General features: G+C 40.8%; 1 protein-coding gene across 1 annotated transcript in view; it reads right to left on the bottom strand.

Annotated features, from left to right (window-relative positions):
- The window catches only part of LOC103589795 (probable phospholipid-transporting ATPase IB), a 164,853-nt gene extending 146,194 nt beyond the window's left edge, over nucleotides 1-18,659 (bottom strand). Inside the window, exons 1-5 of the mRNA XM_008571840.1 lie at nucleotides 18,590-18,659; nucleotides 16,656-16,725; nucleotides 15,567-15,694; nucleotides 14,256-14,367; nucleotides 5,990-6,155 (exon numbers count right to left, since the gene is read on the bottom strand). Coding sequence (XP_008570062.1) covers nucleotides 5,990-6,155; nucleotides 14,256-14,367; nucleotides 15,567-15,694; nucleotides 16,656-16,725; nucleotides 18,590-18,609 — 496 coding nt within the window. The 5' untranslated portion in view covers nucleotides 18,610-18,659. The remainder of the gene's footprint in view (nucleotides 1-5,989; nucleotides 6,156-14,255; nucleotides 14,368-15,566; nucleotides 15,695-16,655; nucleotides 16,726-18,589) is intronic.
- Between the last annotated feature and the right edge of the window lie 835 nt (nucleotides 18,660-19,494).

The raw sequence follows: 19,494 nt of genomic DNA, 5'->3' as shown, positions 1-19,494 counted from the left end.
GGTGAGAGTGGGCATCCTTGTCTTCTTCCTGTTCTTAAGTTTTCCCCATTCAGGATGATATTGGTGATTGATCTGCTGTAGATGGCTTTTATTGTGTTGAGGTAGTTTCCTTCTATACCTAATTTACTGAGAGAAAATCTAAGTTTTCCCCATTCAGGATGATATTGGTGATTGATCTGCTGTAGATGGCTTTTATTGTGTCGAGGTAGTTTCCTTCTATACCTAATTTACTGAGAGAAAATCTATTATGAAGGATGTTAAATTTTGTCAAATGCTTTTTCTGCATCTATTGAAATAATCATATGGTTTTTCTTGATGTGGTGTATCACATTTATTGATGTATGTTGAAACATCCTTGCATTTCTGGGATAAATCACACTTGATCATGATGTATAATTTTTTGATGTGTTGCTGTATTCTGATTACTAATATTTTGTTGAGGATTTTTGCATCTGTATTCATCAAAGATACTGGTCTGTAGTTTTCTTTTTTTGTTGTATCTTTGTCTGGTTTTGGTATCAGGGTGATGCTCACCTCATAGAATGAGTTTGGGAGGATGACCTCTGTTTCAATTGTTTGGAAGAGTTTGAAGAGACTGCTGATTACTGCTTGAATCTCATTGCTTGTATTGGTCTGTTCAGATTTTCTGTTTCTTTTTGGTTCAATCTTGGTAGTTTGTATGTGTAAAGATATTTATCCATTTCTTCCAGGTTTTCATATTTGTTGGCATATAGTTGTTTATAATAGTCTCTAATAATTCTTCATATTTCTGTAGTATCAGTTGTAATGTCTCCTTTTCCATTTCTGATTTTTGCTATTTGCGTTTCTCCCCTAGCTAATGGTTTGTCTTTTTCTCAAAAACAACAACTTTTTGTTTCACTGATCTTTTTTATCATTTTGGGGGTCTCTTTCATTTAGTTCTCTTCTGATGTGAAGGATCTCATTCCATGTACTACATTTAGGATTGGATTGCTCTTGTTTTCTAGTTCGTTGAGGTAAAGTGTTGGGTTGTTTGTTTGAAGTCTTTCTATTCTTTTGATGTAACCATTTACTGCAATAAACTTCCCTCTTAGTACTGCTTTTGCAGCATCCCACAGGTTTTGGTATGGTGTGTCTTTATTTTCATTAGTTTCAAGAAATTTTTTGAATTTTTTTGATTTCCTGTTTAATTTCTTCTTGGACCCATAAGTCACTCAGGAGCCTGTTGTTTAATTTCCACATATTTGTACAGTTTCCAGAGTTTTGCTTGTTATTGGCTTTCAGCTTTAATCCATTGTGGTCTGAAAAGATATTTGAAATGATTAATTTTTTTAAATTTGCTGACTTGATTTGTGCCCTACGATGTGGTCTATCCTGGAGGATGTTCCATATGCTCATGAGAAGAATGTATATTCTATACTTAGATGAAATGTTCTGTAGATATCTGCCAAGCCCCGTTGGTCTAAGGTAAAGTTTAAATTGGTCTTTCTCTGTTGATTTGCTGCTTACATGATTTGTCCAATGCTGACAGAGGGGTGTTCAGGTTCCCAACTATTATCATATTGGAGTCTATCTCTTTCTTTAAGTCTAATAGTGTTTGCTTTATATATCTGGGTGTTCTGGTGTTGGATGCATACATATTTGTGATTATTATTATGTATCTGTCTTCTTGCTGGATAGATCTCTTTATCATTATATAGTGGCCTTGTCTCTTTTTATGGTTTTTGGTTTAAAGTGTATTTTATCCAATAGAAGAATAGCTACTCCTGCTCATTTTGGGTTTCCACTTGCACGGTATATATTTTTCCATCTTTTCACTCTTAAGTCTGTGTGTGTCTTTACAGGTAAGGTGAATCTCCTGAAGACAGCAAAAAGTTGGGTCTAGCTTTTTAATCTAATCAGTCCGTCTGTGTCTTCTGAATGGGGAGTTTAATCCATTCACACTTGGAGTTGTTATCAAGAGGTATTGTCTTACTCCTGGCATTTTATTGCTTTTTGTTTAGATGTTTTAAATATCTTTTTTTCCTTTCTTCCCCTTTTATTATTCGTCTTCAATGTCTGTTGGTTTTTTGAGGTGGTAAGATTTAGTTTCTTTCTCTTTCTCATTTGCATTTTTGTTTTACCAGTGGGTTTTGTTCTTTCTTGTGTATTCATGATAGTGATTATCATTTTTCAGATTCCAGATGGAGGACTCCCTTGAGAATTTCTCACAGGGCTGGTCATGTGGTGGTAAACTCCTACAGCATTTGTTTGTCTGGAAAATATACTATTTATCCTTCATTTCTGAAGGATAGCTTTGCTGGGTATAGTACTCTTGGCTGGCAGTTCTTTTCTTTTAGTATTTTGAATATATCATCCCACTTTCTTCTGGCCTGTAGAGTTTCAGTTGACCAGTCTGCTGTTAGTCTGATGGGGGCTCCCTTACAGGTGACTTGATGTTTTTCTCTTGCTGCTTTTAAAATTCTCTCTTTATCTTTGAGCTTTACCAGCTTGACTATAATGTGTCTTGGACTGGATCTTTTTGGATTGAATCTGCTTGGGGATCTTTGTGCCTCCTGGATCTGAAGGTCCATGTCTCTCCCTACACCTGGGAGGTTTCTGTTATTATTTCATTGAACAGGTTTTAAATGCCTTTTTCTTTCTCCTCCTCTCTGTAATACCCATGATTTGAATGTTTGTGCACTCAGGGTAGCCTGCTAGCTCTCTTAGGTTTTCTTCATTTTTTTATTCTTTTTTTCCTTTTTCATGTCTACCTGGGATATTTCGAAAAGACTCTTTGAGATCTGAAATTCTTTCTTCTGTTTGCTCTAATCTGCCGCTTAAGCTCTCAGTTGTGTTTTTTATCTCACTGAATATATCCTTCAGTTCCAAGAGTTCTGTTATGTTTTTTTAAGATATTAATCTCTTTGTAAATTTCCTCCTTCATATCCTGTATACTTTTTCTCATTTCATTGTGTTCTCTGAGTCTTCTCTTATCTCTGAGTTTTCTTAAGATCATTGCTCGTAATTCCTTTTCAGTTATTTTAAGGGTTTCCTGCTCTATGTGGTCTGATACTTGGGAATTCCTGTATTCCTTCGGTGGTGTCATATTTTCTCATTTAACTGTGTTTCTAGTATCTCTATGTTGATGTCTGGTTAGCTGGTAGAGCAGCTGATTCTTCTATTACTCTAGAGTGGGCTTTGAGGAGAAAGACTTCCTCCTCTATTTGCAGGCTCTGCTGGTGACTCTCCTTGTGTCAATGCAGTTGAGTTTGTGGCAGGCTGCCTTCAGGATGGCCCTGGCTGCTACTGTGGCAATGAGTCATCCTTCCTGCAGCAGCAGCTGTGGCAGTGACTGTGGTGGACCACCTGCACAGAAATGGCATTTGTGGCATGCTCTTGCCATCTGTTCAGGCAGGGGGAGGCAGCCCAGGGCTTCCACACTTGTCCCCAGTAACAGAACACTCTGGAACCAACATTATTTGCAGCAGAATATTAAAAAGGCCACACCAAGGGCACTGTCAAAAACAAAAGAGATCCCAGTGGTTAATAATCAGGGAAGGCAAATATCTCCACAATACTCCTAGGGTCAAACAAAATATCAGGCCAGCTAGAAATTTAACAGAAATATCCATGGAAACACAGGGCCAAAGAAGCATTGTTTGGGGCTGGCTAGTAGCTCAGTTGCTCAGCTTGTCAGAGCATGGTGCTGATAACACTAAGGTCCATCCCTGTACCAGCTAGCAACCAAAAAAAAAAAAAAAAGAAAGAAGCATTGTTAAAAATCACATTTCTTCCTGGAGGTCAAGAAGATCTTGTCTACATGCACAGCTGTGCCTTCACAGGAGAGACCAGAGGGTGTACTTGGGAGCTACTAGTCCCTGACTGAATTTGAGGCAGACTTTAAACTACCCAAACATTAAAGGCATTTCCCAAGCCACTTACAGATCAAACACCATAGAGTGGAATCCTTTTTGTCTCAAGGGATTTAAGAACAACCCTTGACCAGTCACTGGCTGATCTCTAAGCTATGCTGACACAGAGGTAACCCTTGAGAATCCAGACTTAAAAACGAGAGGAATGACCACTGATGGAGAAACTGCAGGAGAAAACAGACTTTACAGAATTAATCCAAGCAAGTCACTAAACAAATAAACAAGAAAAATAGCAAAATAAGCTTTGGAAGGCAGAGGAAATCAGAATCCACAGTTGCTATAGTGTACTATCTAAAATATCCAATTTTCAACAACAACAAAAAATGTGAGACATTAAAAAAAAAAATTCTGAGCAACAGAAACTGCCTTTGAGAGGCCCCAGATGATGGACAAAGCAAAGACTTCAAAGCAGCTATTATAAATATACAGTACTCAAAGAACTGAAAGAAAATGAAGAATTAAAGGAAAGTATGATGGCAATGACTGCTGAAATAGAGAATATCAATAAAGAGAAGTTTTTTTAAAAAAGAACCAAATGGAAATTCTGAAGATGAAATGTACAATAAGTGAAATGAAAAAGTCACTAGTGGGACTCAATAGTAGAAGAGAGCTGACAGAAAAGAGAATAAGTAAACTTTAAAAGAGATTAATAGAGATTACTCAATCTGAAAAATAAAAAGAAATAAAGAAAAATTAACAGAGCCTCGAAGATCTGTAGGACACATCAAGAATACCAACATACACATAATGGAAGCACCAGAAGGAAAGAAGAGTGAGAATGTGACAGAAATAATATTTGAATAATAGCTGAAAACATTCTAAATTAGATGAAAAATATTAATCTACACATCCAAGAAGGTCAACAAACTCCAAACAGAATAAATACAAAACTGTTGAAAACTAAAGACAAAATCTTGAAAGCAGCAATTAAAATAAAAAAAGATTCACATACAAGAGACACACAATAAGATTAAGACCTCTCACAGGTACAATGGAGGCCAGAAGGCAGTGGGATGTCATACTTGGAGTACTGAAAGAAAAAAAATGCCAACCATGGACTCTAAGAGAATTCTATATCCAGCAAAACTATCCTTCAAAAACAAAGGATAAATTAAGACTTTCTAAGATAAAAACTGAGATAATTCGTTGCTAGCTGATCTCTCTTACAAGAAATACTAAAGGATGTTCTCCAGGATTAAAGAAGTGACACCAGAAAATAATTAAAACCCACATAAAGAAAGGGCATGAGTAAAAATAATTATATACAAATTATTCTTATAAAATAGTACTTATAAAATACAGTATAACTACATAGAGTTTTATCCTGTCTTCTTGATGGACAAAAAGCAACTGCAAGAAGTTTATTATAAAATTGCACTGTTGGACTTATATACAGAGGTACCACGTATGACAGTACAAAGGAGTCAGGAGAGAATGAAGACACATAAAGCATGAAATGGTACCGGTGGCAATTCAAATCGACAGGAAGAAACAAAGAGCACTGAAAATAATACATAAGTTAGTTAATATAAAACGGCTCTATTAATATATTTTTTCTCTTTTCTTTTAGGTTCTTTAAGAGACATAAGACTATATAAAGCAATATCTTTAACACTCTATTGCTGGGTTGATAACATTGATAAAAGTAATATACAAGACAATAATAGCACAAAGCAGGAGAGGAAACGGAGGTATACAGAGTGAAGCTTCTGTATTTTGCTGGAACTAAGTTAGTATTAATCTGAAATATCTGATAATATAATATTAATCTGAAATATTAATACTAACTTAATCAGTCAGCATTAATTTATCAGAGTAAATTAAGACATATATTGTAATCTCTAGAGCAACCACTAAGAAAATACCTTAAAAAATAGTTAAAAAATAATCGTCTGAGTACAAAACAATCCCCAAATGTGCCCACTTCACGTCATCACATGATTCCTAATCTTTGAGTTCTCCCTCAAAGGCTGGCATGATGTCTAGAAGACAAAGGGAACAGAGGACAGCATGGCCCCCACACATAAACCATGCGTGGAGGGAATTCCCAAGAATGCTTTTGTCCTGCTTCGACCAGCAACCCACCCAGCACTCACCCATCTTCTTGATGTACCAGTTCTTTCCACCTTGAGACCCGTTCCAGTACAGGGCCCCCACCGAGCTCACCAGGGCCATGACCAAGAGGATGCCAAACAACACCAGGATCTGCACATTGGTCACTTTCTCAACATTTGACCTTTTGAGAGGTGCTTTTGTTGAATTCTGCATGAGAGAATTTAAAGTCAGTAAGGATTACAGAAGAGATGTGGGGGCAAGGGGTGGGGACAAACAGAAAAAAGGCAACCAAACTCAACAACTAAAATGTAAAAGACTTTTTTTTTTTTGCCAAATAACCAATGAAATTAAAAAGTGTACTACATTCCTGAATCAACAACTAATTTTAAGAAGACACACTCTACCAGTTTAAAGAACATATTCTAACACTATATGATTCATTCTGTACTTATGATTATATCTTAGCATAAAATTAGACACTCTCATTATGTTAGAACATAATAGGTTCTAAAAAAGTTTAAGTACAGTTTCAAAGAACTCAGAACACTGCTAATTCAAGAGAAACTTAGAGATTCTATACCATAAAAATCTAGAGAGAATCTTCCAAGTGGTAACACAGCTGTCCAATAAATATAAAGAGATTTGTAAAGTGCACATTTTCCCTCCAGTAGCCCAAAATTTGAGAAAGAAGACGTACACACCAATAATGCAAAACAGAATAGATTTGTAAAGTGCACATTTTCCCTCCAGTAGCCCAAAATTTGAGAAAGAAGACGTACACAAACACATACACACCAATAATGCAAAACAGAATGTTAATAGGTATCCAAATAAATGGATGGACAAAAAGTTCTCTTGGAGAACTGTGGACAAGAGATGAGCAGGAAAAGTCAGGAAGGGCCCAGGGACTGGAAAAACCTGAACAGTATCCTAAATCAGATGCAGAACGAAGACAGTAAGCAAACGGAAGGAGGATGGCAGCGTTCCGCGGGCTCAGCATCTGCTTTCTCCCTGCTGCTGGGCACCCGCCCAGCCACAGCCCAGGCCAGTGCTGGGAGGCAGAAAGATTTGCTGAAGCCAGATGCAAGGATCACTGCATTTCAGGTGGAATATTTGCACCTGGATCCTCTCAGCAGTGGAAAAACCAAGAAAGCTGTTTGAGCAAGACACTTACGCACCTGAAGTCGTTTTATTAAAAAATTTCTGAAGGTAGCTGTGGTGGGCAAAATAACAGCCTCCCAATGCTGCCCACATCTTAATCCCTGGACCCCACATATATATATTATTCTATATAGCAAATATATATGAATTATATATAATACGATATGTGCTATTTTATATTTCAAAAGGGATTTTGCAGATGTGGTTAAATTAAGGATTTTGAGATGGGGAGATTATCCTAGATTGCTCAAGTGGTCCCAATCTCGTCACAAGGGTTCTCAAAAGGGAGAGCCTTTCCTGATTGTGGTCAGAGAGAGAGGTGACTACATAGGGATGATCAGAGAGATGCCACGTTGGTGGCTCTGAAGATGCAAGATGCAGGAAGGGCAGCAGGAGCCCAGAAGTGCAGGCAGCCCCAGCAGCCGGAAACAGCGAGGGCCAGACCCCCCAAGCCTGTGGACCAGGACGGCCAGCATCTCGAGCATTAGTCCAGTGAGACCCACACCAGACTTCTGCCCTACAGACTGCAACATAATAACTTGGTCTTGTTTTAAGCCACTAAGACCGTGGAGATTTGTTACAGGAGCCATAGGAACAAACACAGTAAGACAGTGGTGGCTGAAGGAGACGCTGAGGAGACGAAATCCAAGTGGGAATTAATTACAATAAGCCATTCCTGGAGGGAGATAACTCCTGGATTAAATCAGAAGCCAGAACTGGACAGGGAGAGACGGGCACAGAGCTTCTGTCCGCAGGGCTCCTTCCACGAATCATGGTCCTGGCTCGCCAGAGGCGACACTGATTTGCCCAGATCAAGCGATCTGAAAGCCTGTAAGGCACTAAGTGACCATAAGAATGGTGCCTTGTGCCAAACTTAAGCCAGTACTCAATTCATCTGATCACTAAAGGAGCTAAGATGAAAATATCTCTAAAAATAAGAATACAAATAAAGTCCCAATATGATATGAAATGGTGATGAAAATAGGGGGTAACTCACTCCCAAGCTCCACAGAGAAGCTCACACCACAACACCACTGAAATTGTTATCTGGATTCTACCACCAAACCCAGAAATACCACTATCACCTTTGGGGGTGGGGGAGTTAGGGAATTGTCATATTGGTGATTCTGAAAAGCTAAGTCCCTTACATAATCTAAACAACACAGCAGCATTCTCCTTCAATCTTTTTCTTTTTTCACTTTAGTTCTCCAAATTATTCATCTTTTACAAACTTAAAAAAAAAAAACTCCTCTAGAATCCAAATGGAAATCCATTAGTAAAGGCCAACTTATCATCAATCAAATTCCATATAAAGGTCAACTGGAACAACACAGCCACATCTGGTCTCATGGCAAGAGCCAGCAGCCAGTTACGAGATGGTTTATCCTAATATTTTAAAAACTAAAGATGATCTTATCATTTCTAATAAACATTTACTGAAGGGAGAAAAAAATACAATAAACATCATTTCTATGACCCCATTAGTCACTGACTTCTGATCTTTTCCAGTGGTTAAATTCCGGCCAGTTAACAAGGTTAGGAAAATTTATCTTTCATCCAACACAAGAGTAAGAACCCCAGAACTTCAGGCTTCAACATGTGCACTTTGTGGAAGGCCATCCCCTGAACATTTCTATTTGCAATGATGAGCTTTTCATCTTAAATTTCTACTAACATTGTAAGTTCTTCTATAACATTCTTAGAGACCACTGCTACTTTGGTATAACAGAGTTATGAATAGAAACAGGTCAAAATGCAGATTTTGAAAAAGCTGAAATTGGACTGAATCTTACACATCTTATTCCCTCCTGAGAAAGCACATGGTTAGAGCACTTACTCTGGAGCTTGACTGCCTATGTCTGAACACCAGCCCCGTCTCTTATTCGGTTTGTAACCTGAGGTTTCTTAGACACTCTGTCCCTCACTTTCCTCATCTATAAAATGAGAACAATACTACTATCTTCTTGACAGAGCCATTGTGAGGAATAAAGGACTTATATATAATATATATGAATCACTTAGAATAATGCATGATTTGTTGTAATTAATGTTTGCTATAATAAATGTGATAATCTCTCTCCCATTAAATCAACCAACAGAAATCACAGATTGAAACATCTCTACACGTAACTACACTAAGTATGAACTGAGGGAACCTTGAAGGGTAGTTGAGGGGAGAGTTTTAAAAAAAAAAAAAAACTGGAAAGGTAGAAGGAGAGCCCCAAGCAATGGCGCTTCCTCTCTCCGGTCGGTCCAGCAGCACGCACAGCTGGAAACGCTGTTTCACCGACAGGATGGCCTGTGGCTGTGTGTGCTGTGTTACATTCCTTTTGAAAGCTCCTGATTTCCACTTGTTCTTTCAGCCCTAGTGGCCCAGCTAGTCTAGCACAGATGTTTCTGGAGTTTTCCATCATTCTGTACTGGAGCAGTCGATTTCAATAAGCCTTGTCATGTCTTGGGACAAAGAAAAGTGCCTCACACTCACGGGATGCCAACTTCACGAGGTCACTTAGTGCACCTTGCTCACTGAAGAGAGGATGGGAGTGTTAAAGTATAAATTCACTCTTATACCTTAGCTACAACGTTATATTACCAACGTATGACTTAGAAAAACAATATTACACCCTGAAAAAACAGTGTAGAAAGAATCCTGGAGAGTGATTAAATAGGCTCAATCTTGAAACTGGTCTTGGGGGCCTGCCCAAATGTGAGCTAGCTAGCCCTGATCTCTCTGTCACGTCATCACAGCAAACAAGGTACGATCGGTGGTTCGTGGAGCTCCAAAGGCATTCGGCAGTGGCTACTGGCACCAGACCACGGAAGGTGGTGGCTGCTCGCTAGGTGGCAGAGCACTAAACCATTGATCCAGGTAGTCTTTGCATGCAGGCTGCTCACAAACAATAAACCTGAAGCATTCTAATCAGCACCTACGAATGCATAAGGACCTGGCAGGAGGGACAGATGACGTACATCTAAGATACGCTGAGTAATCCTGATCCTCTCACATTCACGAACTATTCACTTTTCTAACTGCCACGGAGCCCTCCTTGCCCTCACCCCAACACACAACCCTGCCACATTCCCCTGTGCCTCAGGCCCTACCCTTCCAGGACCTAAGCTTCCCTATGCCCTCCCCTCTGTCATAGGCTCTCCTGCTCCTTGCCTCACCCAGCTGAGGACATGCCTTTCCTAAAGCCCTCCAGCCCCATTTCCAAGTCGGTGCTCCCACAAAGACTTGCATCCATTGGCACCTACCTGGTGATGCTTCTGAACCTTCATTCCTCCAATGCCATGTTAAAAGATTCGCTGATGAAATTCATACCATTTAGCTACCCGACCTTCTGCCCCTCCCCCACAGCCAGTCCACGGACCCCTCACTCGCTGAAGATGTGACAACTGGCTCCGGGTATTTCCTCTCTGCCCCACCTTGCCATGATCCTATCTTCAAAATCACAGCAGCAACCCATCAAATGCCTTCGTCTCTCAGTTCCTTCCTTCTTAGCACTAATGGCCTTCAACAACCTTCAGCTTCCTACTTCCAGGTCTCACCATGCTATAAACCCTCTGCCCCAGAAACTCAAAGACTAGTATCCAACAAACTGATCAGCCTGTCACTCAGCAACTTGATAATCCCCTTCCACTTCAGTGAGTCTCTCAACAACCCTTCCGTGTCTTCACTGCATTAACTAGCTGGTGTAGCCCAAGGGCCCTATCACTTCATCTGNTTTTTCACTTTAGTTCTCCAAATTATTCATCTTTTACAAACTTAAAAAAAAAAAACTCCTCTAGAATCCAAATGGAAATCCATTAGTAAAGGCCAACTTATCATCAATCAAATTCCATATAAAGGTCAACTGGAACAACACAGCCACATCTGGTCTCATGGCAAGAGCCAGCAGCCAGTTACGAGATGGTTTATCCTAATATTTTAAAAACTAAAGATGATCTTATCATTTCTAATAAACATTTACTGAAGGGAGAAAAAAATACAATAAACATCATTTCTATGACCCCATTAGTCACTGACTTCTGATCTTTTCCAGTGGTTAAATTCCGGCCAGTTAACAAGGTTAGGAAAATTTATCTTTCATCCAACACAAGAGTAAGAACCCCAGAACTTCAGGCTTCAACATGTGCACTTTGTGGAAGGCCATCCCCTGAACATTTCTATTTGCAATGATGAGCTTTTCATCTTAAATTTCTACTAACATTGTAAGTTCTTCTATAACATTCTTAGAGACCACTGCTACTTTGGTATAACAGAGTTATGAATAGAAACAGGTCAAAATGCAGATTTTGAAAAAGCTGAAATTGGACTGAATCTTACACATCTTATTCCCTCCTGAGAAAGCACATGGTTAGAGCACTTACTCTGGACCTTGACTGCCTATGTCTGAACACCAGCCCCATCTCTTATTCGGTTTGTAACCTGAGGTTTCTTAGACACTCTGTCCCTCACTTTCCTCATCTATAAAATGAGAACAATAATAGTATCTTCTTGACAGAGCCATTGTGAGGAATAAAGGACTTATATATAATATATATGAATCACTTAGAATAATGCATGATTTGTTGTAATTAATGTTTGCTATAATAAATGTGATAATCTCTCTCCCATTAAATCAACCAACAGAAATCACAGATTGAAACATCTCTACACGTAACTACACTAAGTATGAACTGAGGGAACCTTGAAGGGTAGTTGAGGGGAGAGTTTTAAAAAAAAAAAAAAAACTGGAAAGGTAGAAGGAGAGCCCCAAGCAATGGCGCTTCCTCTCTCTGGTCTGTCCAGCAGCACAAGCACAGCTGGAAACGCTGTTTCACCGACAGGATGGCCTGTGGCTGTGTGTGCTGTGTTACATTCCTTTTGAAAGCTCCTGATTTCCACTTGTTCTTTCAGCCCTAGTGGCCCAGCTAGTCTAGCACAGATGTTTCTGGAGTTTTCCATCATTCTGTACTGGAGCAGTCGATTTCAATAAGCCTTGTCATGTCTTGGGACAAAGAAAAGTGCCTCACACTCACGGGATGCCAACTTCACGAGGTCACTTAGTGCACCTTGCTCACTGAAGAGAGGATGGGAGTGTTAAAGTATAAATTCACTCTTATACCTTAGCTACAACGTTATATTACCAACGTATGACTTAGAAAAACAATATTACACCCTGAAAAAACAGTGTAGAAAGAATCCTGGAGAGTGATTAAATAGGCTCAATCTTGAAACTGGTCTTGGGGGCCTGCCCAAATGTGAGCTAGCTAGCCCTGATCTCTCTGTCACGTCATCACAGCAAACAAGGTACGATCGGTGGTTCGTGGAGCTCCAAAGGCATTCGGCAGTGGCTACTGGCACCAGACCACGGAAGGTGGTGGCTGCTCGCTAGGTGGCAGAGCACTAAACCATTGATCCAGGTAGTCTTTGCATGCAGGCTGCTCACAAACAATAAACCTGAAGCATTCTAATCAGCCCCATTTCCAAGTCGGTGCTCCCACAAAGACTTGCATCCATTGGCACCTACCTGGTGATGCTTCTGAACCTTCATTCCTCCAATGCCATGTTAAAAGATTCGCTGATGAAATTCATACCATTTAGCTACCCGACCTTCTGCCCCTCCCCCACAGCCAGTCCACGGACCCCTCACTCGCTGAAGATGTGACAACTGGCTCCGGGTATTTCCTCTCTGCCCCACCTTGCCATGATCCTATCTTCAAAATCACAGCAGCAACCCATCAAATGCCTTCGTCTCTCAGTTCCTTCCTTCTTAGCACTAATGGCCTTCAACAACCTTCAGCTTCCTACTTCCAGGTCTCACCATGCTATAAACCCTCTGCCCCAGAAACTCAAAGACTAGTATCCAACAAACTGATCAGCCTGTCACTCAGCAACTTGATAATCCCCTTCCACTTCAGTGAGTCTCTCAACAACCCTTCCGTGTCTTCACTGCATTAACTAGCTGGTGTAGCCCAAGGGCCCTATCACTTCATCTGCTCTAATATTTAACTCTTTCTTCCTACTAACATTTGACCTCAAAGAGTGGATCAACACAGCAGTCTCCCTTCTCCAGCTCAATATCTAAAAATGTGCTTCTGCCCAGGGACGGTTCTCAGTGTCCAGTCAACTGGCACTGCCAAACCTGGATTGGAAGGCCCTTCTACGGACACCCACAGCACTTGGTAATGACACATTACAATAATTATCTCTCCACTTTTTTCGTGTCTGGCAACGGATCGCAACCCTCAGTGTCGCGCCCGTACCGGACCGGGACCGGCAACGGGATTGCAACCCTCAGTGTTGCACCCGCACCTCGCCCAGCCAGTGAGTGGGAACCGGTCTGTATGTGGGATCCGAACCCTCGGCGGGAGCGCCACCACACTCCCAAGCGGCGCACTGTAGCAGTGCGCCACCGGGCCGGCCCGTCACCAAATATTTTTAAATTAAGAGATATAGCCAAATGTGTGCCTTAGAAGTTATACAAAAAAGCCGACGAGCCAATTGTCATTAATAGCAACCATTAGCAAAATAAGATGCCCAGTGATATCAAAGAAATGTAAGAAATGGCACACAGGGACATTGATTTATGTAGAATTTCAAAATCTGTCTGGCAAAACATGTCATACTATAAACACGGGTTGTAAACTCACAAACAATAACTTTTAGAAAACATTAACAGAAAAAAACAGCAAAACCATTTTAACTTAATATTTTTTCTTTGGTATATAAAGAACAAGTATTAGTTCAAAAATAATTGATTTTAAATTGTCTAGAATTCAGTTAAATAAGAAAATTTACTGTAAAATTCTAATTAATGGAGTGAAAAGGACATGTAAAGAGAGAAATTTAAAAATTCAGAACGAATCCCTCCCTTAAGTCCAGAAGACAAAATAAAACTGATTGTCCCCCTAAATCTAGAAAACAAAGAGCATTTATATTTCAGGCAAGAGGTAACAAATATCCAATAAGATAAAAGAAATCCAGAAGAAACTACCTGAGGAACTAAAAAATAGCACTTCTTTTCCAAATTTAGGTTCACAGAGGAATTTGAGTTTCCTAAATGCGAAATCTGCATTTTCCGCCCTCTACTTAATAAAAACAGAATAAATTTTTAAAAAGACTAAAATCAGTATTGTTTTCCAGCATAGAAAATGTTTTACCTGCATGAGTTTGGTGTCGTGTCCAGTATAAACAACTATGCCAAAGACCCACTGAGTATTTCTAAGCTGTGTACCTCTTAGTAAGATCTGGTCAGGCCCAAGGGCAACAGGGCTGAAAACAAGAAACAACATTTACATTTAATGATAGGCTGACGGTGAGCATGAGCTTTCCCCTTAAACAAAAACTCACAATAAATCAAATGTTTCCTTTAGTCAAATTCGAACTATTTTGCTGAGAAACAGGAGCGATACAAGTTTCCCTTGCCTTAATCTACCCCAAAAAAATGACCCACAGAAAAGGTTTATTTTATTCATTCATCCCTGCAGAAAAAGGGTGTTTTTTTCCTATAAAATGTTAAGAGGAAATTATGTTTCTTACAATCCTGTTATGAAACTCAACACTCAAAAGGGAAATTGCTAAAATAACAACCAGAAGCTTATTCATTCGGGAAACCCAGTTTATTTTATAGACTATTATAAGAAAAAGAAAAATAACCAGTAAACCTATCATATCAAATTTGTCAAGGATGACAAACGATTATAAAGACCTCAGTGATACTTAGAAATTCAAAGTGAGAGCGAGTAGAGTGGCTAGATGTGCAGCCACACTTAGTGGATTCTGAGTTGATTCCCATGTTTGGGTCCTTCCAAGCCTGGGGTCTGTTCCAAATATAAACGACGGCCCCACAGGCTGTGGGAGGCATTGGTCAGAGGCCTGCAGATAAAAGATGGGTCAAAGATAGCACCTGCATGCCAACACGGTGACAAAAGATGACTCAAAAAAACAAAGCAAACACCAAGAGGACAAAGACAACAGAATACAGACAACAGGGCACAGAATATTCTGGAGAAAGGGTAATTGTTGGCTTCATTCAGCTTTCTAAGGACACACTAACGCTACTTAGAAGAATGCTAGCAAAAGAATTATTCATTTCTCTAACAAGTGCATTAGCTTGTATAGACCTCCGACACCACTTCTCTGCTATTCTGGACAATTTCGTATGGCTCAAACCATTTCTCCTGCCTGGCAGGTTACAGGCAAAAGAGGAAGAGGCCATGTCCTGTGAACGTCATCTGAGGCCCTCAGGCTCCTTTCCTGTCCAAAATCAGTTCTCTCCTTGAATTTAAGGAAGTTTTAAATTGATTGAAAGGTGCTTCAAGAAAAGCTCATTGCTAAGCTAAACATGAAGAAATCCAACTATTTTAAAATATTAGGAAACTAGAAAACAAACATATTTTTCAAAGCTCCAGAAATTCTTGTTCACACTAAAAAAAAAAAAAAAAAGAAAGAAAGAAAAGGAAAAGTGATACCTTTTCCCATCTAAGTGCAAGTTTCCAGTGAAGTCATAGAGGTGGCGATTGGGCCCTTCACATTCTATAATTCCAGATAACTTCATCAATACCTCCCTTGTTTGCATGTCAGCGGTGAGACTCAGACCCTACAACATTAAACCAAAAGAGAAAATTGAACACAGTCTTCTGTGTTTAAGGACAATATTCAGCATCCCCATCACTAGTCAAAAAGAAATGAGTCACCTACCAAGCAATAATTTGGGGGATCTAAAAATAAATCAAACTATCAGCCCCCTCAAGGCAGACTTTACTAGCAGCTTTTGCCACAATGATCTAATGCAAAAGTGGCAAAAGAATTCAATGAAATTCCACCAGTGTTGAAAACATCCATGATTAAATAATAATTAAATACTCAAACACATTATAGAAAGTGTAATCTATTAGCTGTACTCTAACACTGGTCATAAAAAATATCACGTTAATATTTTATACTATCTAGTGTAAGTTAACTCTTCCTTAAACAGAAAAAAATTAACTAAAGCAAATATCTTCAGTAGAAAAAAAAGATATGTGGACAGAATTAATGAATCAGCTTTGTACAGCAGAAAATTTTAAGTTTCAAAATGCTTAAAATTTTAATATATTAAAGACTATTCTTCACTCTAGAGTTAAAATATATGGTAATAATAGCTTTATGTAAGGCATGGAAATTTTGTAATATGCCACGCTCTAGAATTAGAATGTCAATTACAGCAATGCTGTAAACAGAGGTGACCAGAGCCCATCTATTCCTCGTGCACACCGTGGCTGCCGTCCCCGCCACCCAGCAGCTCCAGACATCCCTCTCTCCAGTGTCACAGGCAGGGAGCTCAGCACGACGCAAGCGAGGGCTCAGGGTTCTCGTGACCCGCAGTGCCACCAGGTCCACTTTTTCTAGCTCTCTTTTCATGCTCAGCAAGTTCCCTTCATAATAAAAGGCATGTTTGTTCCCACAGCTTCCTTCAGGGTGAAGCCATCACTCTAGAAAAGACACTGACTGGTACATATGGAGACCATCGTTGCAATTTGGGCCTCCACAAAAACATAGTCACAAAAGGTCGACCTTACCTGCCGGATTTTCAGGTTTGTCTCCCCGTCTAGATTAGCTGTTTCGACATAACACATTGCCTGAGGTTCACTGAGGAGGGGGGGAAAAAAGGCAAGTTTAGTAAGGTCCTCTGCATAAGCTCGCAGCTCATGCAATCTCTACTACTGAAACTGTCTGCTGATCAGCCCTTCAAAATGAATTGTTATAAACGACCTCGTCAGCAGGAGTAATGGATGAGAAAGGACACGCACTCGTCTTCGGGGCTCCACAGCAATATGGGGTTGTTTGCCCACATGGTCCGCCCTTGTAGGCCCCACATGATGACTATTTGGCCTCGAGCAGACAGGATGACTGAGGATGAAGGGAGGGCAGGGCAGGTCGGAAGCACGCAGTGCTGCAGCTAAGGATGACCGAGGAGGAAGGGAGGGCAGGGCAGGTCATGTGAAGCACGTGGTGCTGCAGCTAAGGCCCCACCACTGCCCCCGGGCTGGGGGAGCTTCACATCTGAGGCCGGGCCCCCCCCCGCCCCGACCCAAAGCACCACCCCGGGCATGGCAGTACTAACTCTACTTTTGAGTAAAATCACAGCCAGAGGAGCTGAAGGATCGAGGGCGTGGCAAGCCTTTGCTTCCCTACAGTTGTTACTATGTCAAAAGGCAACTTTTTAATTAAAACACCTAATTTTAAGGACAGAAACCTCAAAGAATAGAAACAAGCATAACAAGTACTGTACTCCTGCTCCTAACCTTTGGGTTTAGGTCAGCTGGCACAGTGAGTGATCAAGGGAATGGACTGTCCTGTGATGGGGAAGGACATCAAGGGCTGTTGGGAAGGTGAAGCAGGACAATGTTCTCAGCAGGCAGCTCGGCACAAAGTACACACCCAGCACCAAAAGCGAGCATCCAAAAAAACATGATGTCAGCTCACACAAGCAATCCCATTTTAAAACCAAGTGTTCTAAGGGTCACAGCCAACACTCATCCCCCAAACTAGCAAGTGATCAATATTCTAATGTTTCCAAGAGGTTTTCCGGTTACCCATCAGTAGGGACAAACATGAACCCTGCTCCACGCTCACGGTGCCATCCCCTCCACAGGCCTGGGTTCCTACTTTCAAATCTTTTATCTTGAGTAGAAAATTAATGCTAAGGCATAAAATCTAATGAGTGATCAGATCCAATACAAGAAACACTGTCCGCAATCACACAAAACACAAACACTATCTATCATTCTCAACAGCACAGGAACACAGGACGTTACAGTCTTAACGTCATCTAACTTAATCCTGAACTCAAGAAGAGAAGTGTGCTCCTATCCTAATTCTGGTTTTCCTTCTTTGCTATATACTTATGTGCATCAAGCCAAGGAAAAGCCCGGGGCTGTGTTGTCCTCTATGTACACCACTGAGTGACGGCACCTTTCCAGTGCAGAACTACCTGGAGAACACGGCAACAATCCTCAGACAGAAAAGGAGCAAACCCTGGAAGCATGAAGAGCAAACACCACCGCAGGCCCCGTCTACACTCACAGCACACCCTCGGGCAGCAGCACTCTGACCCCTACTCGAGGGCGGTGTGGGTCTGCAGGACGGACTGCTGGCCAGACCCTTCGGGAAACTGGTCTGAGATCTCAGTGTGCTGCATCTTCGATATTACTGAACAAACCACTCCACTGCTCTTGAATCGGTGTCCCTCTTAAATAAGGAGTACACCAGAACAGCCAGGAGACGAAAAGGGAGGCAATACACAGAAAAGTCAGAAAAAGGACAAAGGAACAAATGGAAGAAAGAAAACTCAGTGTCGAGGCAGGAGCAGCAACTGGGGAGCGACGGTGAACGGGAGAGAGAGGAGGTGGCGACTTGCAGGAAAGGTGGCTCGACATTCCTGCAGTCACCACGTAACATGGCATTGCTCTTAACATTTACTTCAAAAAACGTGCCCATGGGCACACCTGACCTGGTGGAGAGCAGGACCATGTCTGCTGGAAGATACTGCCCGTTGATGACCTTCACAATGTCTCCCACTGCCACCTAGAGAACCAGGGACAAGGACAGACAAGCAGAAAAGGAAAGAAAGCACAAACGGTGATAACAGTGGTTAGATATTTGAAGGGAAAATTACTACGTAACTAAGCCACGACATTTAACACAGAGAAGCCTGAATTATTTTCCTTGAAAGAAACAAAAGAAAAACACTTTTATGCAGACAGCTTGTAACATTGCCTTTTTGTGATAATGTTTCATGAAAAAGAAAAGGAGAGGGAGGAAAGGGATGGGTCGAAACAACTGTAGAGATCTCACTTTCCTACAATTAATTACCTGTCCCTTTACAAGTTCTTAAACATCTGCACAGCTGCACATGGCAGGGCAGAGAGGTTAGCACACAGCCCCAGAGCCAGCCTGGATGCCTGGGTTCCAGTCCCCCACTGCACCCCTGACTAGTGTAACCAGGAGCAAGTTAAGAAACTCTGTGTGCATCAATTTTCTTATCTATACAATGAAGATAACAGCATGTATTTCATGGCGTTACTATGAGGATCAACTGAGTTAACACATGGAAATTATTCTGTATTTTACAAATAGGGAAACTGAGGCTTAAAGCGAAATAACTTGACCAAGGTCAAATAGCCAGCGAACATTAGAACCAGGATTCAAAACTGGGCAATCTGACTGGAAGGCCAGTGCTCTGATTAAAATGTTATACTAAATTCTCCCATGAATAGTGCATCTAAAAAGCTCCCCAGAAACAACTTGTAAAACAGAGAAGATTAGTATAACTTCCAGAATATTACCAGAAACATAGTCATGGCCAAAGTCAGAGACCACCTGGGGAAACACACCCCACTGGACAGAGGACCGCAA

This window comes from Galeopterus variegatus, unplaced genomic scaffold (genome assembly GCF_000696425.1).
Source record: "Galeopterus variegatus unplaced genomic scaffold, G_variegatus-3.0.2 Scaffold728, whole genome shotgun sequence".
NCBI lineage: Eukaryota > Metazoa > Chordata > Mammalia > Dermoptera > Cynocephalidae > Galeopterus > Galeopterus variegatus.
Note: the sequence above shows the minus strand (reverse complement) of the source record. Positions and strands in the feature narration are given on the sequence as shown.